Raw genomic sequence first — 24,665 nt, forward strand, 5'->3', positions numbered from 1 at the left:
CATGACTTTGCCTCGCTTGCTGGTGCGCTAACGGTCGCCAACTGCCAACCACTGACTGCTAACGGTCCCTGGCGACTTCCACCGGGCGCGGACGCGACGACCGCGACGACCCATTGGCTGAGCTGACGGGGAGCAAGCACGGGCGCAGGCGCGGGCGCGGCGACCTCATTGGCCGAGATCGACGGGGCGCAGCAACCCCATTGGCCGGGCTCGACGGCGCGCGGGCGCAGGCGGGGGCGCGACGACCCATTGGCCGAGGGCGGCGGGAGCGGCGCGGCGGTGCTTAGTACGCGGCGGCCGCCATGCTGCGCCTCGCGGCCAACTTGGTGGCCTTCTTTTGGAGGAAGGCGGACGGCCCGAGGGAGGAGGCGGGGCCGCCGGGGCCCGACCTCGCGGAAGGTGCCTCGTGGGGCGGGCGGGTCCCCGCGCGCTGCTGCGGGACTTGCGGGGAGCTGGGGCCGTGCTGCCGGGAGGCCGGGGGGCGGGACGGCCGGGCCGTCCGTGGAGGCGGGGCAGGCGCCGGCGCCGTCGTGGGCTTGGTCTCCGGCCCCAGACGGGAGCCGCGGCCCTGCGACCCCCGCGGCCGCTGGGCCTCCCTGTCCGCGCGGGCTGGCTGCGGGTGGGGGCGTCTGCGCGCGGCGCTCTCGTCTGCCTCGGCCGCGGACGCAGTGGGGACTTGGGCGACGGGAGAAGCGCAGCCCTCCGGCTCCGACGGCCCCTCGAGCCAGGTGGAGCGCGCCCTCCGTCCCGGCACGTCTGCGGCCGCGCTCCGCGGTCCGTGCTTTCCGGCCACGCGGTCGCCTTCCCCGATTCCCCTGTCGCGCGAGCGTGGGCCGCAGCCCTGACCGTCGCCTCAGAAGAGGGGAGCTCCGCGCGGGAAGCCGGGGCGTGGGCAGCGGGGCTCCCCGTGGAGGGCCGTCCGTGTGCGCAGGCGGCGATGCCCGCGTAGCCCACTTTGTAGGGAGCGCGTCCCTTCCCCTGTCCCGTGTAAAGCACGGCCCGAGCTCCAGCCGCGCGGAGTGCGCTCCGGGCTGCGCCGGGACCTGGCAGCCCCGTTTCCCGCAGCGGACGAGGTGCGGAGAGCGCCCAGAGAATCTGGCTGGAGCAGGGGTCCCGGCCGGGAGCGCGGAGCGTCGCGGAGGGCTGAGGACGCGCCCTGTGCCCCGCCCGGAATCTGCTCCAGTGCCTCGTCTGGGGAGATGACGCGGAACTTGCTGACAGCGCTGCCGTGCGTCGAAGATGAGAGAGGACAGTGTGGAACGCCGCGCCGGTCTGCGAGGGCGCGTGTTCCGTCCCGGAGCCCTGGGACAGCTCCCTCCTCGGGCTGTAACGTCCCCGTTTCACAGACGAGAACAGGCGCAGGGGTTGGGACCTGGCTCAGGGTTACACCCGCGGCAGTCCAGGAGCTGGAATTCACACCAGGCAGTCTGGCTTTGGAGTCAGAGGGCCCCCCACCGAGCCCACCACCGCTGCGCCTTACGGGAGCCTGGGCGGTCTGCCTCACAAGCCCTGCCTCCTGAGCGCTCCACTCCCCTGCGGGTTCTCCAGCCCGCAGGGCTCCTAGCCGCGTGGCTGCTCCTGTGGTCGACTTCTCTCTGGTGGGGCTTAGTTGTGGCGTGGGCTTGCTTTAGTGGTCAGTATCGCCTTTGTTTACCCACCAGGTGACAGCAAGTTGAAAACCGTCCAGGGCGTTGTCACAAGGTACTGCAGCGATTATGGGATGATCGATGATCTGATCTACTTCTCCAGTGAGGCTGTGACTAGCAACGTGCTTCTGAATGTTGGACAGGAAGTTATTGCAGTTGTGGAAGAAAATCACGTGTCGAATGGACTGAAAGCCATCAGGGTAAGGCCCGAACTCGTTTGGGAAGTCTCTTCACCTCGGGCATCCCACTGCTGTGGTCCTATTTAGTTAATCTCTCAAGGATAACCTGGGGAGAGAGAGTGGAATGTTCCTCCACAGGGGTACTTTTGTTCTTTTAAAGGTTCCTGGTTTAAAACATCTGTGGTGGTCCTTGTAAACCATTCAAACAACATAGAAATTTATAATTCATGAAGTAAAGCTTGCCTGTAATTTTATGCCATGGAAAAGAACACGGTTGTCATTTCTGTATCTGTTCTTCTAATCTTTAAAAAAATAGTTAAAAATGATTATTATTGGACCCTTTTTGATCCAATTAACAATTACTGGACTCTCTTATTTATAAATTCTTGAAAGTAGAATTATTAGTCAAAGTGTATGCACATTAACATTTTAATGGTTATCATCAAATTATTCTCCAGCAGTATTGTACTGGTTCATACTCCTAGGAGCAGGATGAGACTGCCTGTTACCCAGTGTTGGCAAGGACATGGCTATTATCAATCTTTGAAATCTTTTCAGTCTAATAAGTGAAAAGTGATGTCATAATTTTAATTTGCACGTAAGCCTTAAAGTAGATTAATTTTTCACATTTCTTCTATGAATTATTTTTGTTTCCTTCATTTTTTGTTGTTTTGGTTCAATTTTTAAAATTAAGCTTTCTCTGTTGGAGAAATTACAGCTTTTTAAGGAACGTTATTATTTGGAAGTGTTACAGATATTTCCCCAAGATTATCTTTTGACTTTTTTTTATGAAGTTTTATTTTATGTGGTTAAATGTGTCTGTCTTTTCCATGTGGCTTTTGGGTTCCATAAGAATCCTTGGAGAGGTTTTATTCTACTTGTTATTACAAATATGCACTCAGGTTTTCCTCTGAAAATTGCTTATTGAGATTTAAGTCGTTAATCTGCCTGGAATTTATTTGGTATACAGACTCAAAGAAGGAAGCAGACATTTCTTTCCAGGAGCTAGCCAGTCGTCCTGCTGAAAAATCCTCTTTCTTTCTACTGATGGGAAGGTCCGGAACCCCACGGGCATGGGACCCGTCTGGACCCCGTGGGTCCTGATACCTGTATGTGGGCCTTGGTGGCACAGTTGTGTCGGTGGTGGTAGGCACGTTTTCCTCCCACTCTTCTTGTTGATGGAATTCTCCAGGCTCTCTGCTCCTTCTGGATGAAACTTAGAGTCATTCTGTTGTTTCTCTCCCCAGCTCAGACTCGCTTTGGATGGCACTGAGTCTGTAGATGCATTTAGGCTAAGTGACGTGTGGATCATAGCAAGTTTCCTCCAACCACAAATTCTGTCTGTCCGTTATTTAAGCCTTCGTTTGTGTTCTTTCCACAGTGCAATAGTTTTCATTTCTATTCTGCAAATTTCTTGCTAAATTTATTTCCAAGAATTTTAATGTTTTTGTTCCGTTATCAACATAAATTTACTTTGTATTTTCAAATGAATATTTTTCTTTTTATATAAGAAAACTGTTGATTTTTGTTATGTAATTTGGTAGCTTGCAAACTTATTGAGCTCAACTACTTTTTAAATGGTCGAGATGTACTTTATTACTATGACAGTTAGTAATATCGTCTTAATGCATAATATCATCTTTGTCAAATTTTAAAAATGATACAAATAAAAACCAAATTCTAGAATTGCATTGTTCAGTATTGTAGCTACCAGCATGTGTGGCTATTTAAATTTATTTAAAGTAAATAAGGCTTAAAATTAATTCCTCAGTTTCACTAACCACATGTCAAATACTAAATGTAGCTAGTGGCTACCAAACTTGGCAGCACAAAGATAAAATATTTATGTTGTCGCGGAAAGTCCTATTAGATTGCTGTGGCCTGGAATGCTGCAGAATGAAAGGTAGGCTCTCTCCACACTCCCCCCTGCACCTGCATTCCTCAGGCCTCATGCATTCCTTGGTTTCTGCTTTTAGCTCTTCTGGTAGATGCTTGAATCTCTTGAGCAGTATGCCCACTCGCTGCTTGAGGTGCGTAGATTAGATGGCATTTACTGACTTCCATCATGAGAGAGATACACTTGGCTCGCTTACACTGCCCTCTGGATTTCTTTGCTTATTTTTTATTTATTTATTTTTATTGTGGTAAAATATGCATAACATGAAATTTAGCATTTAAACCATTTTTGTGTGTACAATTCACTGGCATTAACTACATTCACATTATTGTGCATCCATCACCACTATCTATTTTCAAAACTTTTTCATCATCCTAAGTACAAGCTCTATGCATGTTAAACAGTAACTCACTGTCCTACTTTCTGTCCCTGTGGATTGGACTACTCTAGGTGCCTCATATAAATGGAATTACACAGTATTTGTCCTTTCATGTCTTGCTTATTGGACTTAGCATAATATTTTCAAGGTTCATCCAAGTAACATGAATCAGAACTTCATTCCTTTTTATGGCTGAATAATATTCTGTTATATGTATTTACCACATTTTGTTTCTCCACTTATTTGTGGATGGACACTTAAGTTGTTTCTACCTTTTGGCTGTTGTGAATAATGCTGTCCTAAACAAGTATCTTTTTGAGTCCCTGTTTCCAGTTCTTTTGGGTATATACTTTGGAGTGGAATTGGAGGGTCGTGTGGTAATTCTGTGTTGAGCTTTTTGAGGAGCTGCGAGATTTTTCCATGGTGGCTACACCATTTTACATTCTCACCAGCAATGCACAAGGATTCCAATTTCTCTGTATCCCCACAACATGAGTTGTTTTCCATTTTATTGACAGTAGCCATCCTAGTGGATGTGAAGTGATGTCTTATTGTGGTTTTGATTTGCATTTCCCTAATAATTAACGAAGTTGAGCATCTTTTCATGTGTTTATTGGTCGTTCATATATATTCTCTGGAGAAATGTCTGTTCAAGTCCTTTGCTCATTTTTTAATTGGGTGATTTATTTTTCTGTTGAGCTGTAGGAGTTCTTTATATATTCTGGATAGTAATCCCTTTTCAGATATATGATTTACAGATATTTTCCTTGCATTCTGTGGATTGCCTTTTTTTTTTTCTTGGTACTATCCTTTGATGCACAGAAGTTTTAAATTTTGATAAAGTCCAGTCTATCCTTTTTTTTTTATTACCTGTGCTTTTAATGTTATACTTAAAAAATCATTGACTAAGATCATGAAGATTTTCACCTGTGGTTTTTTCTAAGAGTTTTATAGTTTTAGTTCTTAAATTTAATTCTTTGATCCATTTTGAGTTAATTTTTTGAATATGGTGTTGGTAAGTGTTTGACTTCATTCTTTTTCATGTTGACATCCAGTTTTCCCACCACCATTTTTTGAGAAGGTTGCACAATGGGGAAAACCCTGTCCCCATTGAATGATCATGGCACCTTTGTTGAAAATCAATTGACCATATGTATGAGGGTTTGTTTCTGGGCTCTCTATTCTGTCCCATTGGTCTTGTGTCTGTCTCTATGCCAGTCCCACACTATTGATTACTGGAGCTTTGTAGTAAGTTTTGAAATCAAGAAGTATAATTTTTCCAAAACATCACTGGAGTTTTGATAGAGATTGCGTTGAATCTTTAAATCACTTTGGGCAGTATTGATATCTTAACAGTATTAAGTATTCCAGGTCGTGAACAGAGATGTCTTTCCATTTATTTGGGTCTTCTTTAACTTCTTTCAGCCACATTTTGTAGGTTTCAGTGTACAAGCCTTCTACTTCGTTGGTTAAATTTATTCCTAAGTAGTTCATTCTTTTTGATGCTATGGTAAGTGGAATTGTTTTCAGAATTTCCTTTTTGGGTTGTTCATTGCAAATGTATAAAAATACAACTGATATTTGCATGTTGATTTGTATGTTGCAACTTGAACTCCTTTATTAGCTGTAGCAGTTTTTTGTGGACTATTTAGTGGTTTGTACATATAAGATCGTGCCATCTGCAGACAGAGGTCATTCTACTTCCTTTCCAGTTTGGTTGCCTTTTATTTCCTTTTCTTGCCTAATTGCTCTGGCTGGGATTTCCAGTACTATTTTGAAAGAAGTGGTGAAAGCAGGCATCTTTACCTTGTTACTGGTCTTAGGGGAGAAGCTTTGTCTTTCACACTGTGATGTCAGCTGTGGGTCTTTCATACATGGCCTTTGTCATGGTGAGGAGGTTCCCTTCTAGTCCTAGTTTATTGAGCACTGCTGTCATGAAAGGGTGTTGAGTTTTGTCAGACGCAATTTCTGTGTCAATTGAGATGGTCATGTGTTTTTTCCTTCCTTCTACCAGTGTGGTGTGTTATAGTGATTGATTTTCGTATGTTGAACCACCTTTGCATTCTGAGATAAACCCCTCTTGGTCATGGTGTATAATCCTTTTAATATGCTGCTGAACTCAGTTTGCTAGAATTTTGTTGAGGATTTTTACATCTCTATTCATAAGGGATACTGACGTGTAGTTTGCTTTTCTTGTCCTCTTCTGGTTCAAACAGCGGTCTTTCTGTCTTGCAGGTGGAAGCTGTCTCTGATAAATGGGAAGATGACAGCAGAAACCTCAGCCAAGGGCCGGCAGGCTCCAGTCCCCGAGTGCTGATTGGCTGCGTGACTTCCTTGATGGAAGGGGCTGGCTACATCAGTCAGACCACATACTTCTCTCTGGAGAACGTTTGTGAAGGTAAGCTAGACAGGTTTCTATTTCACATTTAGTTTAGGTTCTGTGTGTTTTTCATTTTGTATGAGTAGGTCTGAGATGGTCGCATGCACCATTCAAGGTCAGATTTGGGCATGCTTATTGAGAAGGCATTGGGGCCAGAACGTCTTCTCCAGGTGCTGGCTCCAAAGTAGAGGCTCTGTAGTGTTGGGCGAATGTGCAGGTATACAGAGGTATTGTTCTTAAAGTACTTCAAATGCTTTAAAATAGGACTTGGGGTTAACCTTGTATCTTTCCAAAAGTATACAGCCATTTAATTAAATTTGTTTCCAGTTGATGTAAGATTTTGTTTTTATGGCTAAAGAAGTTGTCAGTGCCATTTATTGGTTTTTGGTCCATACCTGTTTATTGTGTGCTTGCAGTCTACAGTGATGGGTAGGGAGCGAGGCAGTGAGAGACCAGGATGTGAGACCTTGCTCTTCCTCCCCAGAGAAACAGACCTGTACATGCTTTGTAGTCAGGAAGGAATTGGAAAAGCTGCCTAGGGAGTTGCTTTCTGAGCTGAATTCTAGCCGCACAGCCTGCTGGGCCACATGTTGAGAGAGGACTAGAAGCAGGAACTGTCTGCCACCTTGGCGACCAAGCAGCCCAGGTACAGGAAGGCAATTAGCCCAGTCCACCAAGCACCTTGCTGTTCTGCTTTTCTTGGTGATGAAAACTGGGGCTTTGACCTTGATTGCCAACCTTGGGAATCTCCAAAATAACATTGATAGGTGGCTCTCTGTGATTTTAAAATCTCTCTTCTGTCAGAGAAACTTTCAACTCTGAAAAACTTGATCCTGCAATTGCTCAGCTCCAAAAGCAACCCCTGGGTCCCTGTAACCATGCCAACAGGCAGTCACTCCCACACTGGGACACAGTTCTGCTGTGGATATTGCTGGGAGGGAGAGAAGAGAAAGTTCCCCTGAGGACTGGTGCCTGAAGTGCAGGTGGAGGGATTTCCTAGCACAGTCAGGTCCTCTCAGCTGAGAGTCATGCACAGCAATGTCAGAACAGCTGCTGTTAGTACTATCACAGAACATGACCATGAGAGCAGAAAGAGCATTCTTGAGAGAGAAAATACAGTGTGAAAAGAGTTAAAATGGAAATCTAAAACCAAGATCAGCAGACTTCTTCTGAAAAGGGCCAGATAGCAAAGCTTGTGGGCCACGTGGTGTCTGGGACAGGGTAGAGTGAGGCAGCCATAGAGGGTGCCTGAGCGAAAGGGCATGGCTGAGTCCCCATTAGACTACATATCTACAAACACAGGCTGCAGGCTGCCTGCTAACCTCTGATGGGAGGGTTAGAAAGGAAGAATTAAGCTAAATTTTTAATTTACTTGAGGGAGAGTCAGAATATACTGTTTCCTTCTCTATACTCATTCAACAGATGTTAGAGTGCCTCACTTCGGGCCAGGCACTGTTCTGTAGAACTCGCTGTCTTGGGAGGAAGGGGAGGCACACACAAGTGTCCTCTGCTCTGCAGAAACCTCACAAGGTGTGGTGGGATGGGGGAGTGGACAGACATTCCTTTAGGATGGGGCGCAGCTCAGCTTCTCTAAGTGCAGAGCAGGCTGAGGGCTCTAGGGGGAGGATCCGGGTGAAGCACAGGTTCTGCCCTAAACCCAACCTCCCAGGTCACCTTGGTGAGGTTCTGATTTGATTAGGTGCCAGAAGTGAACAATGTACTTGCAGCACAGGAGGTGAGCGAGAGCTGTTTGAAGAAGCGGTGTCGCTGGGGAGAAGCATGTGCCTGTGAATACTGAAGAGTGTGAAGGTGGGAGGTGGGATCTCGGGATCACCAGGTCCCCTTGGTCTTGGACATCGGAGGCGGTGGTGGCCATCAGCCCAGTTTTGTGAACGAGATATTTGAGATCTAGGCCCACAAGTAACACTCGTGGGACTTCTTAACATCAGAAGCTGGACTCAAGCTGTTTTACACATGAATGTACAATGAACCCTTAACCATCTTGGCCAAGGCAGCTAAATGGAATTGGATGTTCAACCTTAGGTGGGTGTTCCTGTGCTCAGCACTGTGACATTTGAGGCTGGGTCGCTGTCTGTTGTAGGGGCTGCCCTGTGAATTGTAGGATGTTTAGCACCATCTCTGGCCTCTACCCACTAGGTGCGAGCAGCCACCCCCCGGTTGTGACAACCTAGAAAGTCTACGGACACTGTCACATGGCCCCTTATGGGACAGAGTGGCCCTGGTTAGGAACACTGGTCTAACGAGTGGGGTCTAAAGTCTGAGTGTGCAGTAGTCCTGCTTCTTTCCTCTTTATTTGCAAGGTAAGCACTGAACAGCTCTTAGCACCCGTATGTCCTGCGTATCCAGTGTGGCCTACACTCCCAGCCTGAGTCACAGTCGCGTTATTTCTTTATTTTCAAATTAAACTGGTCTATGCACCCACTTCTGAGATGAAGAGGAAGTCCCATGGATTCTTCCTGAGACCTCCAACTTGGGCCAGAACCCAGCGCCACAGTCTGTCCAGGGGCCTGCCCTGTGCCGGGATGCCTTTTTAGTGACCAGTGCACCCCCTCCAGGGGCCTGTTCCTTTTGTTCCTTTACATATCTGTAAATGCTCCAGACTCTGCCAGCATCCCCGAGGTCCTCAGATTGTTACTCTGAAAGCCTCTGCCCAACACCTGCTTTGTCCTCCCTGGGTTGTGTCATAGGCCTCCAACACCCGTCCTGCGGTCAGAGCCCTGTATCCTGGAGAACTGGATAGTCTCCGCTGCCTTTCCAGATCAGGGTCCACCCCACTCTGCCCCCAGACCTGCCCTGTATGGACTGGCCATGCCCTCTGGCTTCTGTCTGGGATTATCGCACGGAAGGCACCAGCAGATTGGTGAGAGGGCGGGGAGCAAGGCTGGGCTCAGTGTCCCAGCCGTGTGCCTTGACGGTGGCGGTGGCGGTGTTCCTCTCCCACAGCCAGAGCCAAGGTGACCAGATAACTTAGTGTCCAAACTGGTGCACAGTTGAGAAGTGAAGAGGGGTGTTAACATTATTAAAATTGTCATTTTTGAAATACATACAGACCAACAGATTGATTTTCTCATGTTGGTGGACATTTGAAGTAGTAGTATTCAGAAGCTATTTGCAAAACTAAAATTCTTTCTAGAAAAAAAAATAATATCTGGGTACATTAAATGATATTAAAACAATTTAATGGTGATTATTTGGTCATTATATTCTCAGTGCATATTGACATACTTTAATTTTAGCATCCCTAATACCACATTCCTGGTATTATTCTGAAGAAGATATATTTTTCAAAATGATCTTCATTTCGTTTTTCCAAACAATGGGCAGGAATCTTCTTCAAAGCTGCATCTTATGGTTGATGAATTTTAAATTGTAGACACCTTTGGTTGGCTCTCTCTGTAGGCTATACTATTTTTAATTGAGAAAATGTTAATAAGCTCAGAGCAAATTCTGCTAAATGTAAGCTATTCACAAGTCTAGGTTTTTTCTATTGAAGTGTATAACCTTTTCAGCCTAAATGTTTTCATAGGTGCTGTTTTTTTTGCCGATATGAGTACAGAAGTATTCGAATATGTTTATAAACTGAAACTTGTCAAGTAAATTGTCTGTGATTTTTTTTTTAAATTTACAACAAATTTGGATGCTGTAAATTTGTAGGCCTTGTCAGTTTTATTCATTCCATTACAAAATAACAGTTTATCCAATTAAAGATAAGGGCTTCACTGAAAGACTTCACACAAGTCAGACTAGTATCAAATCCAGTCACAGCATTTCAGCATTAAACTATGTACGCCACGTGGGCTCCCGGGGTCTCATGCTTCATTTCTTGCATTGCTTTTGTGGAGGTCAGCGTCACTGTCTTTCTGTTTACAAGCTGTACTTTTAATAACTGTAATTCACAAAGGCTTGGAAGCTAGAGATTTGGGGTTCCAGATTGACTACTTTGATTAAAGATTTCCAACTGATTTTGAACAAAGTGTAACCAAAATTTAGGGATCTGACTTGAGAAAAATGGAAAGGGGCTCCATCGTAGGGTTGTTTTACAAAGTGCTTCTTCAAAGGTTCAAACGTTTGTAAATTCAGAGGTGGGGGCAGCAGAGAGAACGAGGGCTGCCAGGCCCCACAGGTTTTGTTTGTTTTCTACTTTGGTTCCTTTACGTATCTGTAAATGCTCCAGACTCTGCTGCAGCTTGTGTTCCAGCTGGTCAGATGTCAGCGGCTGGAGGCAATAGGATGTGTGCACTGCCACCCCTCCAAGGACGCTCCTGCCCCGCAGGCCTCTCAGTGTGTTGGGATCTTGTTTTTATTATGGTGCTTTATTCCATCAGAACTTGTATTCATGTTATCATTGTAAAGATAATTTTTATCTCTAGTGTGAGTTTTTAAACTGAATTTACGGAATCTTTCACAATAATGTCAGGTATTTCTCCTTCAACAGAATAATCTTCTAAAATCTTTACTTTGATTCCATGATTCTGATAGGAAAAAACTCAAACTCTTCTTTGAATTTGCTTTACTGTTTTTCTCTTTAACTGTTTATACAACTAACATATTAATAGCTGTTAATATATTTATACAACTAACATATTAATAGCTACTTCACTTTTCATCTGAGTCTAGGAAAATTTGGAATAAAAAATTAGGAAAATTACGCTAAACAATTTGATAAGTGAAGTCCTAGTTTACAAAACTACATATAAATGTCTTTCTATGGCTTGTTAAATCGTGTTTCTGGGCACTGTCCTCTTAAAATGCCAGCTCACCTGAAGCTGATGCTTGAGCAGGTTTGTCTCTTCTGGTTTCATACTGCCAGTGGTGTCACTACGGCCCCTGTGTTGGATAGTAGACGTCAGCAGATGTTTGGGCTATGTGTCCATCATCAGTTTTCTTGAGAACCAAACTCAGTATGCAATTATGCACTTTTATTTTTTGAGCTTATTGTTGCCAAAAGTGTTGATTGCAAAATAACAAAAAGGTTATAAGTAGGTGTAGCTTTATACCATGCACCATAGCAAACCCGTTCAGGTTACTCTCTCCCCGTCTTGTGTCAGGACAGCTCAGCTGCTTCATGTTACTGAACCAACAATTTCCTGACCAGTGGAGGCCTGGCAGCACGTTGCATCCTACAGCAGCACAGGCGACAGCACAGCTACCTGGCACGCCAAGGGGCTGGCAGGGGCACTGAGTGCTCCCCCACCTAAGCTGCCCAGCCCTCAGGTGTGAGAGCACTTCCCTGTGTCACCGAGCACCCTGCGTGTTCTTGACAGGGAGAGGAACTCACACTGTGTCTGGAAAGAGTTGGCAGAGAGAGAAGTGCTCACATGTTAGTGACACTGTCTACGTGCACCCACACCTCCTGGAAGCTGGAGGTGTAAGAGAGGGTTCTGCCATTCAGCTTATTTTGTCAGAGTAATATGGTTAATAATGCTTCGTTTGTTTATTTTAATGAAAAATATGGGGAACATTTGAAACCAGATGGGATCCTGAAACTTGGCAAACCAGCTACATGACCACCGTGGCTGCAGGTTCCCTGCCCTTGCCCCATAAGGCTGAAGAAGGAAGGTTGGTCTGTAACACGTACTGCTCCATTCAACTAGGGTACCTTAGAAGAGGATTAAGGTTGATAAACTGTTTTCTAACAGGAACAGAGAGCAGCTTTTCTTAACTGTTCACATGTGTCTCAGATAGAACAGGAACGCTTTGAGTGTATCCTAACTTCAGAGTAAATTGTACACTTTGATGTTACAACATTACCAAATAACACACGTGGTTTCCCTCGCCTTGGAGGTTTCCAGCCCTGCAAGGGAGACTGGGTGGAGGCTGAGTATTGGATACGGCCAGGCACGTGGAGCAGCGAGGCCATCTCAGTGAAGCCACTGAGGTACAAGCGTGTGGACAGGGTAGGTGATGACCATCATACGTTCCTGGGTTCCTGTATTCTCTTGGTGCATTAGGTTCAGTCTCGGCCAAAGAGGAGCCTATCCTCTTACTGAGAATGCTGTCTTTCCATAAGGAGATCACTAGAGACCAGCCTGGTGTCCTCACATAATGAAGTTGTAAATGTTGTATTGTTGGGAATGAGTGGAGTGAGATGTAAGGTTTGAGCTTGCTTGTAAAAGCTGGCACGGTTCAGGAAGTGGAACTGAGTTTGCGTGGGGTGGAGTTAGGGGCATGCACTGTACTGAGTTGAAGAAGTAGGGAAGTGACCACCCGCCACCCCACACCCTCTCACTCTGCCCATTGTCGCTGTCTCAGCCTTGTTTCAGACCCTACACGTAGCATAATCTTCAGGGCATTGCTTCTCCTCTGACAGCAGGGTCCCCACTCCCCCTAGATTCAGCTTTAACTGTCTGTGGTGGGGCCGAGTGAGGTTTTGCCAAACAGCTCAGCAGGCACTTGTGGTGGCCCTCCAGGTCCAGCTGACTTGCAGAGGTAGGCGGGCCCCTCGTGCAGTGCATGTTGCCGCAGTTCCCCTTGCTCTGCTTGCAGGTCTGCATTTCCAGCCTCTGTGGAAGGAATGGTGTGATAGACGACAGTATCTTTTTCACCTTGGACTCTCTGAACCTTCCAGAAGGATATATCCCTCGAAGATACGACGTGGTCAGTGCTGTGGTGGTGGAGAGCAGCCAGTCGTGCTATGTCTGGAGAGCCCTCTGCATGACTCCAGTGAAAAGGCGGTAATGAGGACACAGCTTTCTTGTCTGGCAAGGGAAAGGCGTGATTTAAGTGTATTTTGAGAGTTACTTTAATAAGCCAAAATAATACTGTCCAAATCCTGAGCTGGGTGGTTAAAAAGAGAGCATCTTTTGGAGGGTTTTGAGGGGTCTTTCTGATTGATTGAAAGTCAGCTTAAAGGTTCCTTCCTAATCCTTAATTTTATATTGGTGATTTTTAATATTTTGGTGGATTTTTGTCTTTTGTTCTTCTTTCACATACTGGCGTTTTTTAGAATACTTTGGACATGGTAGGTTCTTAAAATTCTTGAGTTTTCTGTATCTGTTCTTCCTTCTGAGCCTCAGTGATCCCTTCCCCCCCACCTCCCCACGCATGTTTATGTAGCATGATAGGCCTTCCCTGAGCTCTCAGTGGAAACCGCAACCCTGCCTGCTTTTCCTCCTTAGAGCTGGTCTCCTCCGAGCTCTCCATACGGTCCCTTAATGACTCTGTTGACGCCTCCTCTCCTCACTGGAATGGAGCTCTGTGTGGGAGCGGTTGGTGTCTGTTTGCTGCTGCCTAGTGAGCACCTGGCTCTGGCTCGGTGTCTGTGAACCGTGGGTGGGGTGTGTGCAGTTCTGTCAGTAGCAGACAGCAGGGAGTACCCCTGCTTTACGCCAAGCAGCCAAGGTTCAAGGAGACAGGCTGCCCAGCTCCAGGCTGGGCAAGTGTGTAGGGGGTGGAGCTTGGGGGAAAGGATGAGGAGAGCTCTGCCTCTTGGGCTCTGCTTCCCTTTGGGGAATGACTCAGGCCTATCTGTGGGACAGTGAAGTTAGACATGCTGCCCACGTCTTCCCCCGACCCGAGAAGGCCCAGGAGGCACTGAAGTTCTGGTTTCAGCCCCATTGCATGGGCCCAGCATCTATACCTGCCTGTGTCTGAGTAGGGCTCTCGGGTTCCTGCCAGGCCTGTGGTCTTACTGGGGGCCAGCAACCTGAAGCCCTGGGGCCAAAGCCGGAGTCCCTGTCCCACATTAGGGTTGGAGTCACTTTGGCCCACTTTCAGGAAACACTCCCTGACTTTTCCTTCAGGCCAGAAGGCCTTGAAAAAGACCCTGCAGTTAGCTGGGCTCCTGATTGCAGGCATGGAGGGTTTTGGGACGGTGGCCATACTGGCCCCTAACTGACATCACAAAGAAAGTAGTTGCCATCTTAGGTTTCAGGGCCAGTGTGGTCATTGAATGACAGAATTTGCCCCAATTCTGGGTCCTTGTTGCCCAGTCTGTTCTGTTTTTTCCAGCACTTACCTTTCAACATACTCTGTGACTTACTAGTTTATGATGTTTTCCAGTGGAGTGGTGGCTCACTGTGGTGTGGACCAGTGTCTTGTTGAATGGAGTGGGTGGGGGCATAGCCAGTAGGCTCCCTGGCTGTGAGTGGTCTGTTGGTGGGGAGCCTCCTCAGGTGGCCCCTGGGCTGCAGTGGACTCAGACCCCTGTGCACATGTGAGTCGGGGCAGCCAGTCCAGTGGGGAAATGCTGCTTATCCTGGGGGAGGGATGCCCCTGAGCCAGGCACCCTCCCTGAGCCTTGTCCTTTGTCTGCCTCACGTAGCAAGGGAAGTCTTCACACCTTTGTTGTTGGACACTGACGGTGAGCCAGCCCCAACTCCTGTGACCACCGAATTCTCTCATAATCTGCTAGTCAGAGTGAGGGTTTAGGGGTGAGTAGATGAAGGGAATTTCCAGGGGAGCTTGCAGCCAGTGAGCAGTCAGTTCCTGTTTCCTCAGTTTGTAATGGAGATGAATGTTCCATCCCATCCGTCCTTCCAGCAGATGCCCAGTGAGTGCCATTTGTGTGCCATGCGCTGTTATAGCCACAGGAGTATAGCCTTGGACAAAGAAGACCCACGTTTCTGCCCTCCGTTTGTGTGCTTCGTCCCCACCTAGGCATCCTGACCCTCGAGTGAGGCTTCTGGAGTCAGCACAGGGGAGTCACCTCTATCTGTGTCAGTTTCCTCGGCAGCTGGGCCAGACTCCACGGCTTTAGCCCCCTGTGTGGGGGACACTGCCCTCCACTCAGACCCTCTCTCTGGCTGCCTGTTCAAGTGCCTGAAAGACGGTTCCAGTGATATGCGCGGAGCAGAGCTGCTCTCCCAGACCCAGGCCTCCAGCGTCTTCCCCATTCTCTTCTCCATTCTCGGGACCGGTTGACTCCCCGTTTTTTCAGATTCCTCAACCCATCCCTTAGCAGCTGTTGTTGGCTGTCTGCAGGAACTGAAACTCTGCTTCCAGTGCTGCTCTCACAGCCCCCCCGGCTCTGGGGTGAGGGCAAAGGCAGGATTGAGAGGGCTCTGAGAGGCATCAGGGCGTGGTGGCAGTCGGATGGGCCCATGTGGAGGAGGAGAGAAAGGAAGAGAATGGGAGGTGGGAGGGGAGGCGAGTGTGGAAGGAGCAGGAGCTGGCCTCCAGCCTGGTTGAGAATGTCACTGAGTTTGTAGACAGGGACCAGAAACGTGAAGGGGCTGCAGGCTGCCTCAGGGGAGGGAGTGACACCAGATATACCTCTGGAAAGAGCACCGTGGGTGAGCGTGAGGAGAATGAGGCCTGTCCTTCACAGCCATGTCAGTAGAATAAAGGGACGTAAATGGGTCCCTTCTGAGGAGAGGGTAAAATCTCATTTTCTAAAGAGTTGAACTCATTTAATTGTTTTCACATACTTAGAAGCAACAAAACTTTTTCCGAATGAAAGCTTACCTCCCCTCCCAGCAGCCTGGGAGGTGCCTTGAAAGGAGACTGAACACTCCCCTCCCCTGGTGACCAAGGAGGGGAGGTCCCTCCCCCATCATCTCTGGACCACCCTGCTGGTGGAGTTGGGTCCATGTTGTGTTCTCAGAATCAGGGACTCCTTTTGAGATGTCACCTCTCTGTTGCTTCCTCTTCTCCAGGTTGTACTGGATTTGTCATTCTCTTCTTCCAGATGATTTGCTGTCCTTCTCTGAAACCCTCGGTGTTATAGAAGCTCTGTGTAGTTTCGTGGTCACCTCTCTGGGGTTGACTTTTTACCCCTTGCGTAGCAGCTTGTCCTGTGGTTGGTGGCATCTGGAAGCAGAGTGGCAGCTGAGAGGCGGTACTTTAGGATGCAGGCCTGCCGCAGTGACGCGTTCTATGGGTGTTTTCTCCAGAGACTCCCCTGCTGGCGAAGAGGCTGCCGCTGAGTCCTGTGGAGCCCTTTTATTGAAAAACAAAGGTGATATTGAAGTCACAAGGATGACAAATTTTGGAACTCTAAAAGAAGGAGGAAGCAAAAATATGGTGATCTGGATAGAGTAAGTTCACCACTTAAATAAAATTACGTTAATGTGGTTTCAACTGTGATTTAAGAATTTCTGTAGAACCAACGTTACTTTGCTCATTTATTTTTTCCTTTATAAAAATCTTTTCAAAATTTTTTACCCTGAAGTATCCTTTTGTACTTATATTCATACAGGTATTTGCAATTGCCAATTCACTAGTTAGATTTAATTCTATGTTTTCTGGTAACTGAATATTTTAGCTTTAGAAATCCTGTCTGTGTTCATGGCTAATTCTCTTTTTCCAGGAATAAAGGAGATGTTCCTCAAAACTTAGTCAGCTGCAAACTGGCTGGCTGGGATAAAGCAAAACAATTCAGATTTCAAATGCTGGATAAAGACCAAACTTGCCCCGTGGCGTCTATTGTTTCTGTTCCTGAGAAGGAGAAGAATTTTTCGGATGAAAATGTTAACTCATTAGATAGCTACAGAAAAAACAAAACCTATCAGACGGAGAACAGTCTGGTGAACAGCAGAGAAGTCTCCCCAGGTAGGTGTCAGCCGCTACCGGCTTTGACCTGATGGCCGGGGCCTCGTGGCCTGTGAGCCCAGTTGGGTCTGGGTGATGGCACAGCTGCTGCTTGAGGGGTCCTGGGCAGGGGCGGAGTGGCCGGAATACTCCAGCCTCTTTGGCAGTTTTCACCATGAGCTCTTTGGCTCTAGACCCTTCTCTGATGTTTCGGGGCTGGGGACAGGGACAAAAATAGCTTCACAGATACCCAGAAGTGCTTTAGATGTGCCGTTTTGGTGAGTATTTCTAAATCTGGAAAGGCTACCAAGGGGTGTCCCAGGTGCGGTCGAGGCGTCATGACTCTTCTCCCAGTGACTCAGACCCTTGGTTCTCACCCTTTCCTGTTCTCACTGCTTCGTGCACTGCCTCATGCTTTGGCCATTGTCTTGGTGTGCTTACTTGTGTGTGTCTGAGTATTGTTTTGCGCTTGCATACCACCACTATCAAAAACATTTTGCCATCTGGTCTAATTTTGGATCTAAATTTCATCTATCAGATAACTGTGCCTGTAAAGGAGAGAATGGAGAAGAAGAAAAGAGTATATCAAGGAAGCAGGTGACAGAAGCTGGTGGACTCATCCCTCCAGGTGGCAGAACCCTGGTTGTGATTGTATGTGACGCAAAGTAGGTGACTGGAAGGTTTGGAGTGAGTGTCCTTTGGGGGCATTTGTACGTCTGTCTTTTTAGGCCTCATGTATGGTACTGCTGAGTTGGGTGTTAAAAAAGCATTCGTAACTGCTTTGCTGGGACAAAATCAAGAAAAAGGATTGGTGGAGAAAAGGCTTGAGTGATTTACCCACCTGAGCTGACGGCCACGCTAATCCTAACAGTCTGCCCTTGCCCCGCCTTGGAGCTGTCCTGCCCTAAGCCTCTCGGCTGCTCCTCCATATACCCCCACAGTGCTCCCTCCACCTCCACCAGGGGAGCTGGCCCAGATACGGGCCCTGCATGCCTGCCGGGTGTTAAAGCCTCCATCTCACAGCTTCCTGCCTCCAGCTAGCCACGTGAACCCTCATAGGTCCTTCTCTTCCCACCTCCTTCCCTGTGTCCAGAACTCCCCAGCCTTGCCCGCTGGTCAGCTGTCAGCTGGGCATTTTGGCTTCCTTCCCTTTGTCATCAGTCATCTTACACTTGCTAATTCTAAATCTTCTTTTCAAAATGACTGATTAAATCACCACCTCACTCTAAGCCCACCAGCATCAAACCATAGGTGACATTTAAGCAAACCGCAGCCCTGCAGTGAGCGGCCTGTGGTGTAGCACTGTAGTGAAATAAGTGAAGAGGCGTGGTGAACACAGGGTGACCTCGATGACGGCAGCAGCAGGGGATAGGGCAGGGAGCAGAGCCAGACGCTGTGTTTCTGGTCATGTTATACAATTATCATTGAAACCTGAGAACATTGAAAATATTTTTCTTATTCCTAAGTTTGAGAATTACAGAAAAGAGTATTTCAGGGGCTTGATTTTGTCTCAGGGAAAACATTACATTGCTTGTTTTAGAAAGTCTCTTTTGTTCTGTAAAAAGAATTATTAAAAACTAGGGATGACTGTGATGGATAACTCTGACTTTCCTTATGTGTTCAAGGGGAAATTATGTTGAATCTCCCTGTCTTATTTATGACTAAAACTAAGTCGTGTTTTGTTTTTTCAAGGAATTCTGGCCGCTGCAAGGAGCTCCTTCTGCTTTGCTTCTCTAATTTCATAATCGGGCGAGTCCTTGAAGTGAATGTTGTAAGTGGAGAGGAGTCACTGATAGCTGTCCGAGAACCATTTTCATGGAAAAAGTCTAAAAGTTCCCAAGCATTAGCTTCCGCCAAAACTACAGTGGTGGTAACCACACAGAAAAGGTACTATGAGCAGAAAAGACAGGAACGTGACCTGGAGTGCATGCTGGCCGTGTGAGAGACGAGTATAGCTACCTTCTTGTTACAGAGAGGTGGACAGCCCAGGATAAAGGGGGTGCAGCTGGCTTGCAAGCCTCCTGCCATCACTGTACTTGAGGCAAGGGGTATGTTTTCACGCAACTCTTACATTCCTCTGAGGAGGGCCCGGGGATGGCGGTCAGCACTGTGAGGACAGGGCCTTGTGATGCCCCCAGGCCCCCGCTCCACCCTGGCTCCTCTAGGGTGACTTTCTCAGAGCAGGTACAGTTTGACCCATGCCAGCTCCTGCCACCTCTCCTGTTCCCCACAGCCCAGCTGTCTCCAGAGACATCTCATGTCTCACATGGGCACCCAGAGGCACTGGTCAGCATAGGGTCAGTGAGATGTGACTGACCATGGTCTTGTTGCTTGGCTACTTGAAGCCCATTTGAAGATATGACACCTTTGAAGAATGAAATTAAGAAAAAAAACATGTAATCTGCTAGTGACATGTGAGTGAGGGACTTGGGGACCACTCAGACTTTAGTTGGATGTAGTTTCAAGAAAGTGCTGAAAGTCCACGTTTTCTCATCTATAGTTATGAAACCAAAAAGCTGTGAAAAGCAGATTTTGTTTTCTAAGTTTGGTGCCAAAAAAATCAGACCTATAGGAATGTGAGGGTATTTCATGACCTTATCCTGTGTGATGTGAATGCTCGCCCCTCCACTGCAGTCACTGATGGGTTTAGCTCAGGTGCTGCCCAGACCCCACTGGGGTGATAGGTACTGCTTTTCCAATATTGGAAAATCCTGAATTTCAAATCACATCTTGCCAGTAACAGTTTAAGATAAAGTATTATAGACTTCTGTGAATTTTCAGGCTGAAGGAAAAAGATCTGTTAGCAGAGAGGAGTGTCGTGTGGCTGTTGACCTCTGGAGTCAGACCTTTGTTTGACTCCCAGCACTGCCACCAGGAAGCTATGTGACCTTGGTCCAGCTTCTTAACCTTTCTGAGCCTTAGTCTCATTTATAAAGTGATAGTCCCTCCCTCGTGGGGTTATGAGGATTAAACAAGGTAAGGGATGTAAAATGTGCAGTTTCTGGCACAGAGCAATCAATAGTGGTAGGTAGCAACAGTTGTTGGTCATGTAAAGGGGTGTGCTCTGGGGATGGAACCTAAAACACAGGAGCTAGAAGTTACTGTGGCCTACAGGGAGTGGAGAGTCCCAGATGGCTGGGTTTTAATTACAAGAGCTTTTAATAACCTCCAGTTGTCTTTTAATGGTATACTGAGTAACTTTCTAGATATAATTTGGCTTAACTTGAGGAGCAACATAGACCAAAAACCACAAGTACTTTAATCTCCTGGTCAGCTATTTCCCTTTGAATATTAATACATTGTCACTGTACAGGGGTGTCTCTAAAACAAGAGACATTTGCTTCCTGTCATCAAGTTAGTGACCCTAAGTGCCTGTCCTGCTTGGCTCGGGTACCCTTGGAACCCAGGGTCTACACCTGCCTGCCCCCCACGTGTCCAGCGGGGCTTCCATACATCCTACACATCCTGCTCTGTCTTTGCTCCTCTCCCAGAACAGTGTGTTCATGTGTTCACTTAGCCAACCTGCTGAGGACCCTCTTTGTGCCAGGACCTTCTCAGCTGAGTTTCCAGCCCTCCTAAGCTGTGAGCAGACACCTGCTGACTCGCCCTGCCTTTTGAGGCCACATGGGACTAAGATGGACTGTTAGGCCCGCTACCTGAACACATGTGTAGTGTTCCTATTAGTAATTAGTACTTTGCTGTCACTTATGGCATGCCCCTGCTTCCCACACACGCCCCACACCTATGCTCTCATCCAGCCCCTGCTTCCCACACACGCCCCACACCTATGCTCTCATCCAGCCCCTGCTTCCCACACACGCCCCACCCCTATGCTCTCATCCAGCCCCTGCTTCCCACACATGCCCCACACCTATGCTCTCATCCAGCCCCTGCTTCCCATGCACGCCCCACACCTGTGCTCTCATCCAGCCCCTGCTTCCCACACATGCCCCACACCTATGCTCTCATCCAGCCCCTGCTTCCCATGCACGCCCCACACCTGTGCTCTCATCCAGCCCCTGCTTCCCGCACATGCCCCACACCTATGCTCTCATCCAGCCCCTGTTTCCCATGCACCCCCCACACCTATGCTCTCATCCAGCCCCTGCTTCCCACACATGCCCCACACCTGTGCTCTCATCCAGCCCTTGCTGCAGGCCTGCAGGGAGAAGATAGCCCTGTTTCTCAGTGGGGAGGATGGGCTTACCTGGTGCTTCTGGTGGTGGCCCTGGGATTTCCTGGGGCATTTCTGTCACAGAGCTCCTCTCTAATCAGCCCTCCTATTCTAAGCTGAGCTAAAAAAGCCCCCACGTCAGGTGACCTGGTGGAGCAAGGAGACTGGGGAAGACTTCCCTCTCCACTCAAATGCAGGCTGAGAGCAAGAGTGAGGAGGGAGGGAGTGAGAGTAGCAGTACCAGGCGCCTCTCTCCTCTGCAGTGAGGGGACAGACTCAAGCTGAAGAGTACAAACGACCTCACTCTCTGACACTTTAACACCTCTGCCCTTTCCTAGATTCTCTTCTTCCAACTTTTTCCTTTCCTGTCAATTTTGTTGCTGTTTTGGACCTTCCCACAGCAAGTCCAAATTCTGGTAGCAGAATTTTCATCATTCCTACTAACAGCCCTTTCTAGGGAAAGGCAGGAGCTCAAGGGTGGAACTGAATTTCCTCAGAGGAATTACAGGCTGAAAAACAGGCAGGCGGGGCCCAGACAGAGCAGCCTTTACCAGGCATGCTCTTCTGCAGTAATAGGGTATAGTTTCTAATATTCGTGTCCTTATTAAAAATATAGTAGTAAGTAAGAGTTTCACTATTTGGAAGCTTAAAAACAGTTGTTTTCAAACTCATTGGTTCCAAGAGGTTCCTGGGCAATGGGGACCCATTCTCCTCTTGTAGGCAAAGCAGCTCTGCTCTCCCCCTCAGTGGAGATGAGAGGACCCAGTGGGAGCTTGTTTGGACAAAGGATCTGAAAGCTAAAATAAAAACTTGCAAACTACTGACTTGGGCCAAGAGTTCATATATCAGTTATTTTCGGTGATTGAATGAACTGTCTTCTAAACCAGGACAGGATGTCTAAGTATGAAATGCCAGGGTGATTAAGAATTGTTTTTAACTTGTGAAATTCTTTTTTAAGGAACTCAAGACGACAACTTCCAAGTTTCCTTCCACACTATCCAATACCAGATAGACTTAAAAAATGTGTAGAACAAAATATCGACATACTGACCTTTCAGCCGTTGCTCGCAGAGGTAGGCAAGGTGTCTGGTGTGAAACGCTGACTCTTCACCACCCTTGAGTTGTTTTCTGACATAATCAGTGTGAACTCTTCTCAGGCTCAGACCTCATACTGGTTTATCTTTACCACAGGTAGCTGGGAATTTCAGGACAACAGAGAAAGGGACCATTGCTGTATTCCTTTGTAAATTAAGGGTGAATAATGCCCCAGGAGGTGACATCCTCACAGCCTTACTGAGTCATACACTGGGCTCTTGGGGGCTGGGGGGCAAAATGGGGTGGGATACCCTCTGCCACCAGCCCAGCCTCTCTCCGCTAGACCTGGCAGCCAAGCTTCTTAATGGCTTTCCACTCATGTTAAAACACTCAGCAACTAAAAATAGATAGAAACTTTCTCTGAGAGGAGGAACTGAGAAGAGACAGGACATCTGTGGAAAAGACCTCTAGCTGCACAGACTAGTAGTTGGGAGCAAGGCAAGGTTGCCAGGCCTCACTCGGGTGCCGCCTTTGTGAGGCACATCCATTCGAGTGACTCCTTGGAGGAATCCTTGTCTGAGTCTGCCCGCTCTTCCAGGTGGCGGCTGAAGCCAGGAGAGGGGTGGGACCACTGGCAGGGAGGAGGCACAAGGGATAAGGACAGGGTGGCGCTGAGAGAGGCTGAGGGAGGACAGCACACACTTGTGTGCCCATCTGAGCGAAGTCTAGGGAGGAGAAAAGGCTGTTGCATTTGGCAGTTAGAGGGGAGAGCGCTGCCCCGTCTCCAGGAGGGCGTTTTCCGAAGGGTTTCAGAGTCCTTTGGCTGAGGAGCAGATGAGCAAAGTGGGGGCCTGAGCCTCTGCAGTGTCCAGTGAGGAGGAGGGAAGAGAGGGGACAGTGGCTGGAAGGAGATGTGGGTTCACCAGAGCTTTTGTTGAGGATGAACAGTCTCACGCCTGTTTATGGACTGAGGGCATGAGCCTGTAGAGAGGAGAGAGTGGAGTTTCAACGAGAGGAGAGAAGGTTTGGGAAGAAGCTGGTGGGGGAGGGTCTTGCACTGTGGAGTGGTTATCCTTGAGCCGGAGAAGCACACCCAGCTGTGGGAATGATGGAGCCCTTCCTGTCTCCCGAACTCTGGGCCCCTTGGTAGGGTGGGTGGTAGAAGCCTCCTCGATGCTGCATTGTGCGGTAGGCACAGGCAGGAGATAGCCCCTCCCCAAGGGGACTTACTGACGTTCTTGAGGAGGGGGAAGACACTGCTTACTGTGGAGTGACATGCCAAGGCACAGAGGCAGGTCTGGGCAGCTCTGCATGACCTAGTTGTTGGAAGGACTAGGGTGTGGAGGATGGATGGGGCCGGGGGCTGCAAAATGAAAGCAGGGAAACCTGTTAGGAAGTCAGTGCAACAGTTGTAATGATTTTAGGACCTGAACTAAGCCCATGGCAGCAAACCAGCCTTAAAAATAAGTTAGGGAAGAACTCTAAGGCCAAGTAATTGCTGCTAGTGCAGATACTGCTTCTGTGAACATCATGTAAGTCTGTGCATCCACAGCTTTCCTTTGACACAGGCCTGCATGCTCAGAAAAGACCTTCTTCATGAGGGTGGAAGTTACCAGAATAAAGCATGTTCCTATTCAGCAATAATGTTGATGGCAGTAATCATAAAAAGTGTATGTGGTTTAAGGTTCCAAAGTACTTCCACCTTTCTGATTTATTTAATCCTGGGAGCTGGCCATGAAGCGTGCTCGACACATGGTGCAGAGCTTTCCTCAGCTGGAGTGAGGTGTAGTTGGCGTACAGTGAACTGCCTAAGTTTAAGGTGCACACTTTGATCACAGTTTTGACACCTGCATACGTCACCACAATGAAGATAATGACTTTGTTGCTGCGTAGTCATTCTGTGAATATATCTCAGTTTGTTTCTCAGCTCATCTGTTGATGCTGAATGAGAGTAGATGGATGCACAGTCACCTATTGTGGGATTCCATTCACTTGAAATGTACAGAGTCGATCTGTCCATAGAGACTGAGTGCAGGTGGTGGTTGCCAGGGTCTGCAGGAAGGAGGGAGGGGAAAGCGCTTGCTGGGCCAGGGGTTGCGCAGCACTGGGAGTGTGCTCAGTGCACTGACGTGGCTGCTTCAGATGGCTGATCTTCAGTGAGTTTCAAATGCTTTCTGCGTCTAGTGAGAAGATCGTGTGGTTTTTTTTTTCCCTTAGTCTGTTAATGTGGCGAATGCCATTGATTGATTTTCAGATGTTAAACCAACCTTCCATTCCTATGATAAAGTAAGTGGTCATGCTACTGTCACTCATACATATGTGTGTTTTGTAGACATGTATATACAAACATGCACACACACACGGAGTTGGATTTGATTTGCCAAGATTTTGTTTGGATTTTTGCATCTGTGTTTATGAGGGACATTGGTCTGTAGTTTTCTTTGTCGAGGGTGGTATCAGCACAGTGCTGACCTCATAGAATGG

At 47.8% G+C, this 24,665-nt stretch overlaps 1 protein-coding gene across 12 annotated transcripts in view; it reads left to right on the top strand.

The window, feature by feature from the left end:
- The first annotated feature begins 5 nt into the window (after nt 1-5).
- Nucleotides 6-24,665, top strand: part of MOV10L1 (Mov10 like RNA helicase 1) — a 69,002-nt gene continuing 44,342 nt past the window's right edge. For 4 of the 12 annotated variants that reach the window (XM_070600350.1, XM_008533105.2, XM_070600352.1 and 1 more), the window contains exons 1-10: nt 6-399; nt 1,662-1,846; nt 6,337-6,499; nt 12,287-12,399; nt 12,989-13,176; nt 16,336-16,479; nt 16,752-16,993; nt 17,511-17,637; nt 18,665-18,859; nt 22,105-22,219. In XM_070600350.1, the coding sequence (XP_070456451.1) occupies nt 303-399; nt 1,662-1,846; nt 6,337-6,499; nt 12,287-12,399; nt 12,989-13,176; nt 16,336-16,479; nt 16,752-16,993; nt 17,511-17,637; nt 18,665-18,859; nt 22,105-22,219 (1,569 nt within the window). In that variant the 5' untranslated portion in view covers nt 6-302. Of the gene's footprint in view, nt 400-459; nt 729-1,661; nt 1,847-6,336; nt 6,500-12,286; nt 12,400-12,988; nt 13,177-16,335; nt 16,480-16,751; nt 16,994-17,510; nt 17,638-18,664; nt 18,860-22,104; nt 22,220-24,665 lie in introns of those variants that run through there. The other 8 variants (XM_070600361.1, XM_070600359.1, XM_070600357.1 and 5 more) reach the window with 6 other exon arrangements.

This window comes from Equus przewalskii, chromosome 29 (genome assembly GCF_037783145.1).
Source record: "Equus przewalskii isolate Varuska chromosome 29, EquPr2, whole genome shotgun sequence".
In the NCBI taxonomy this organism is placed as follows: domain Eukaryota; kingdom Metazoa; phylum Chordata; class Mammalia; order Perissodactyla; family Equidae; genus Equus; species Equus przewalskii.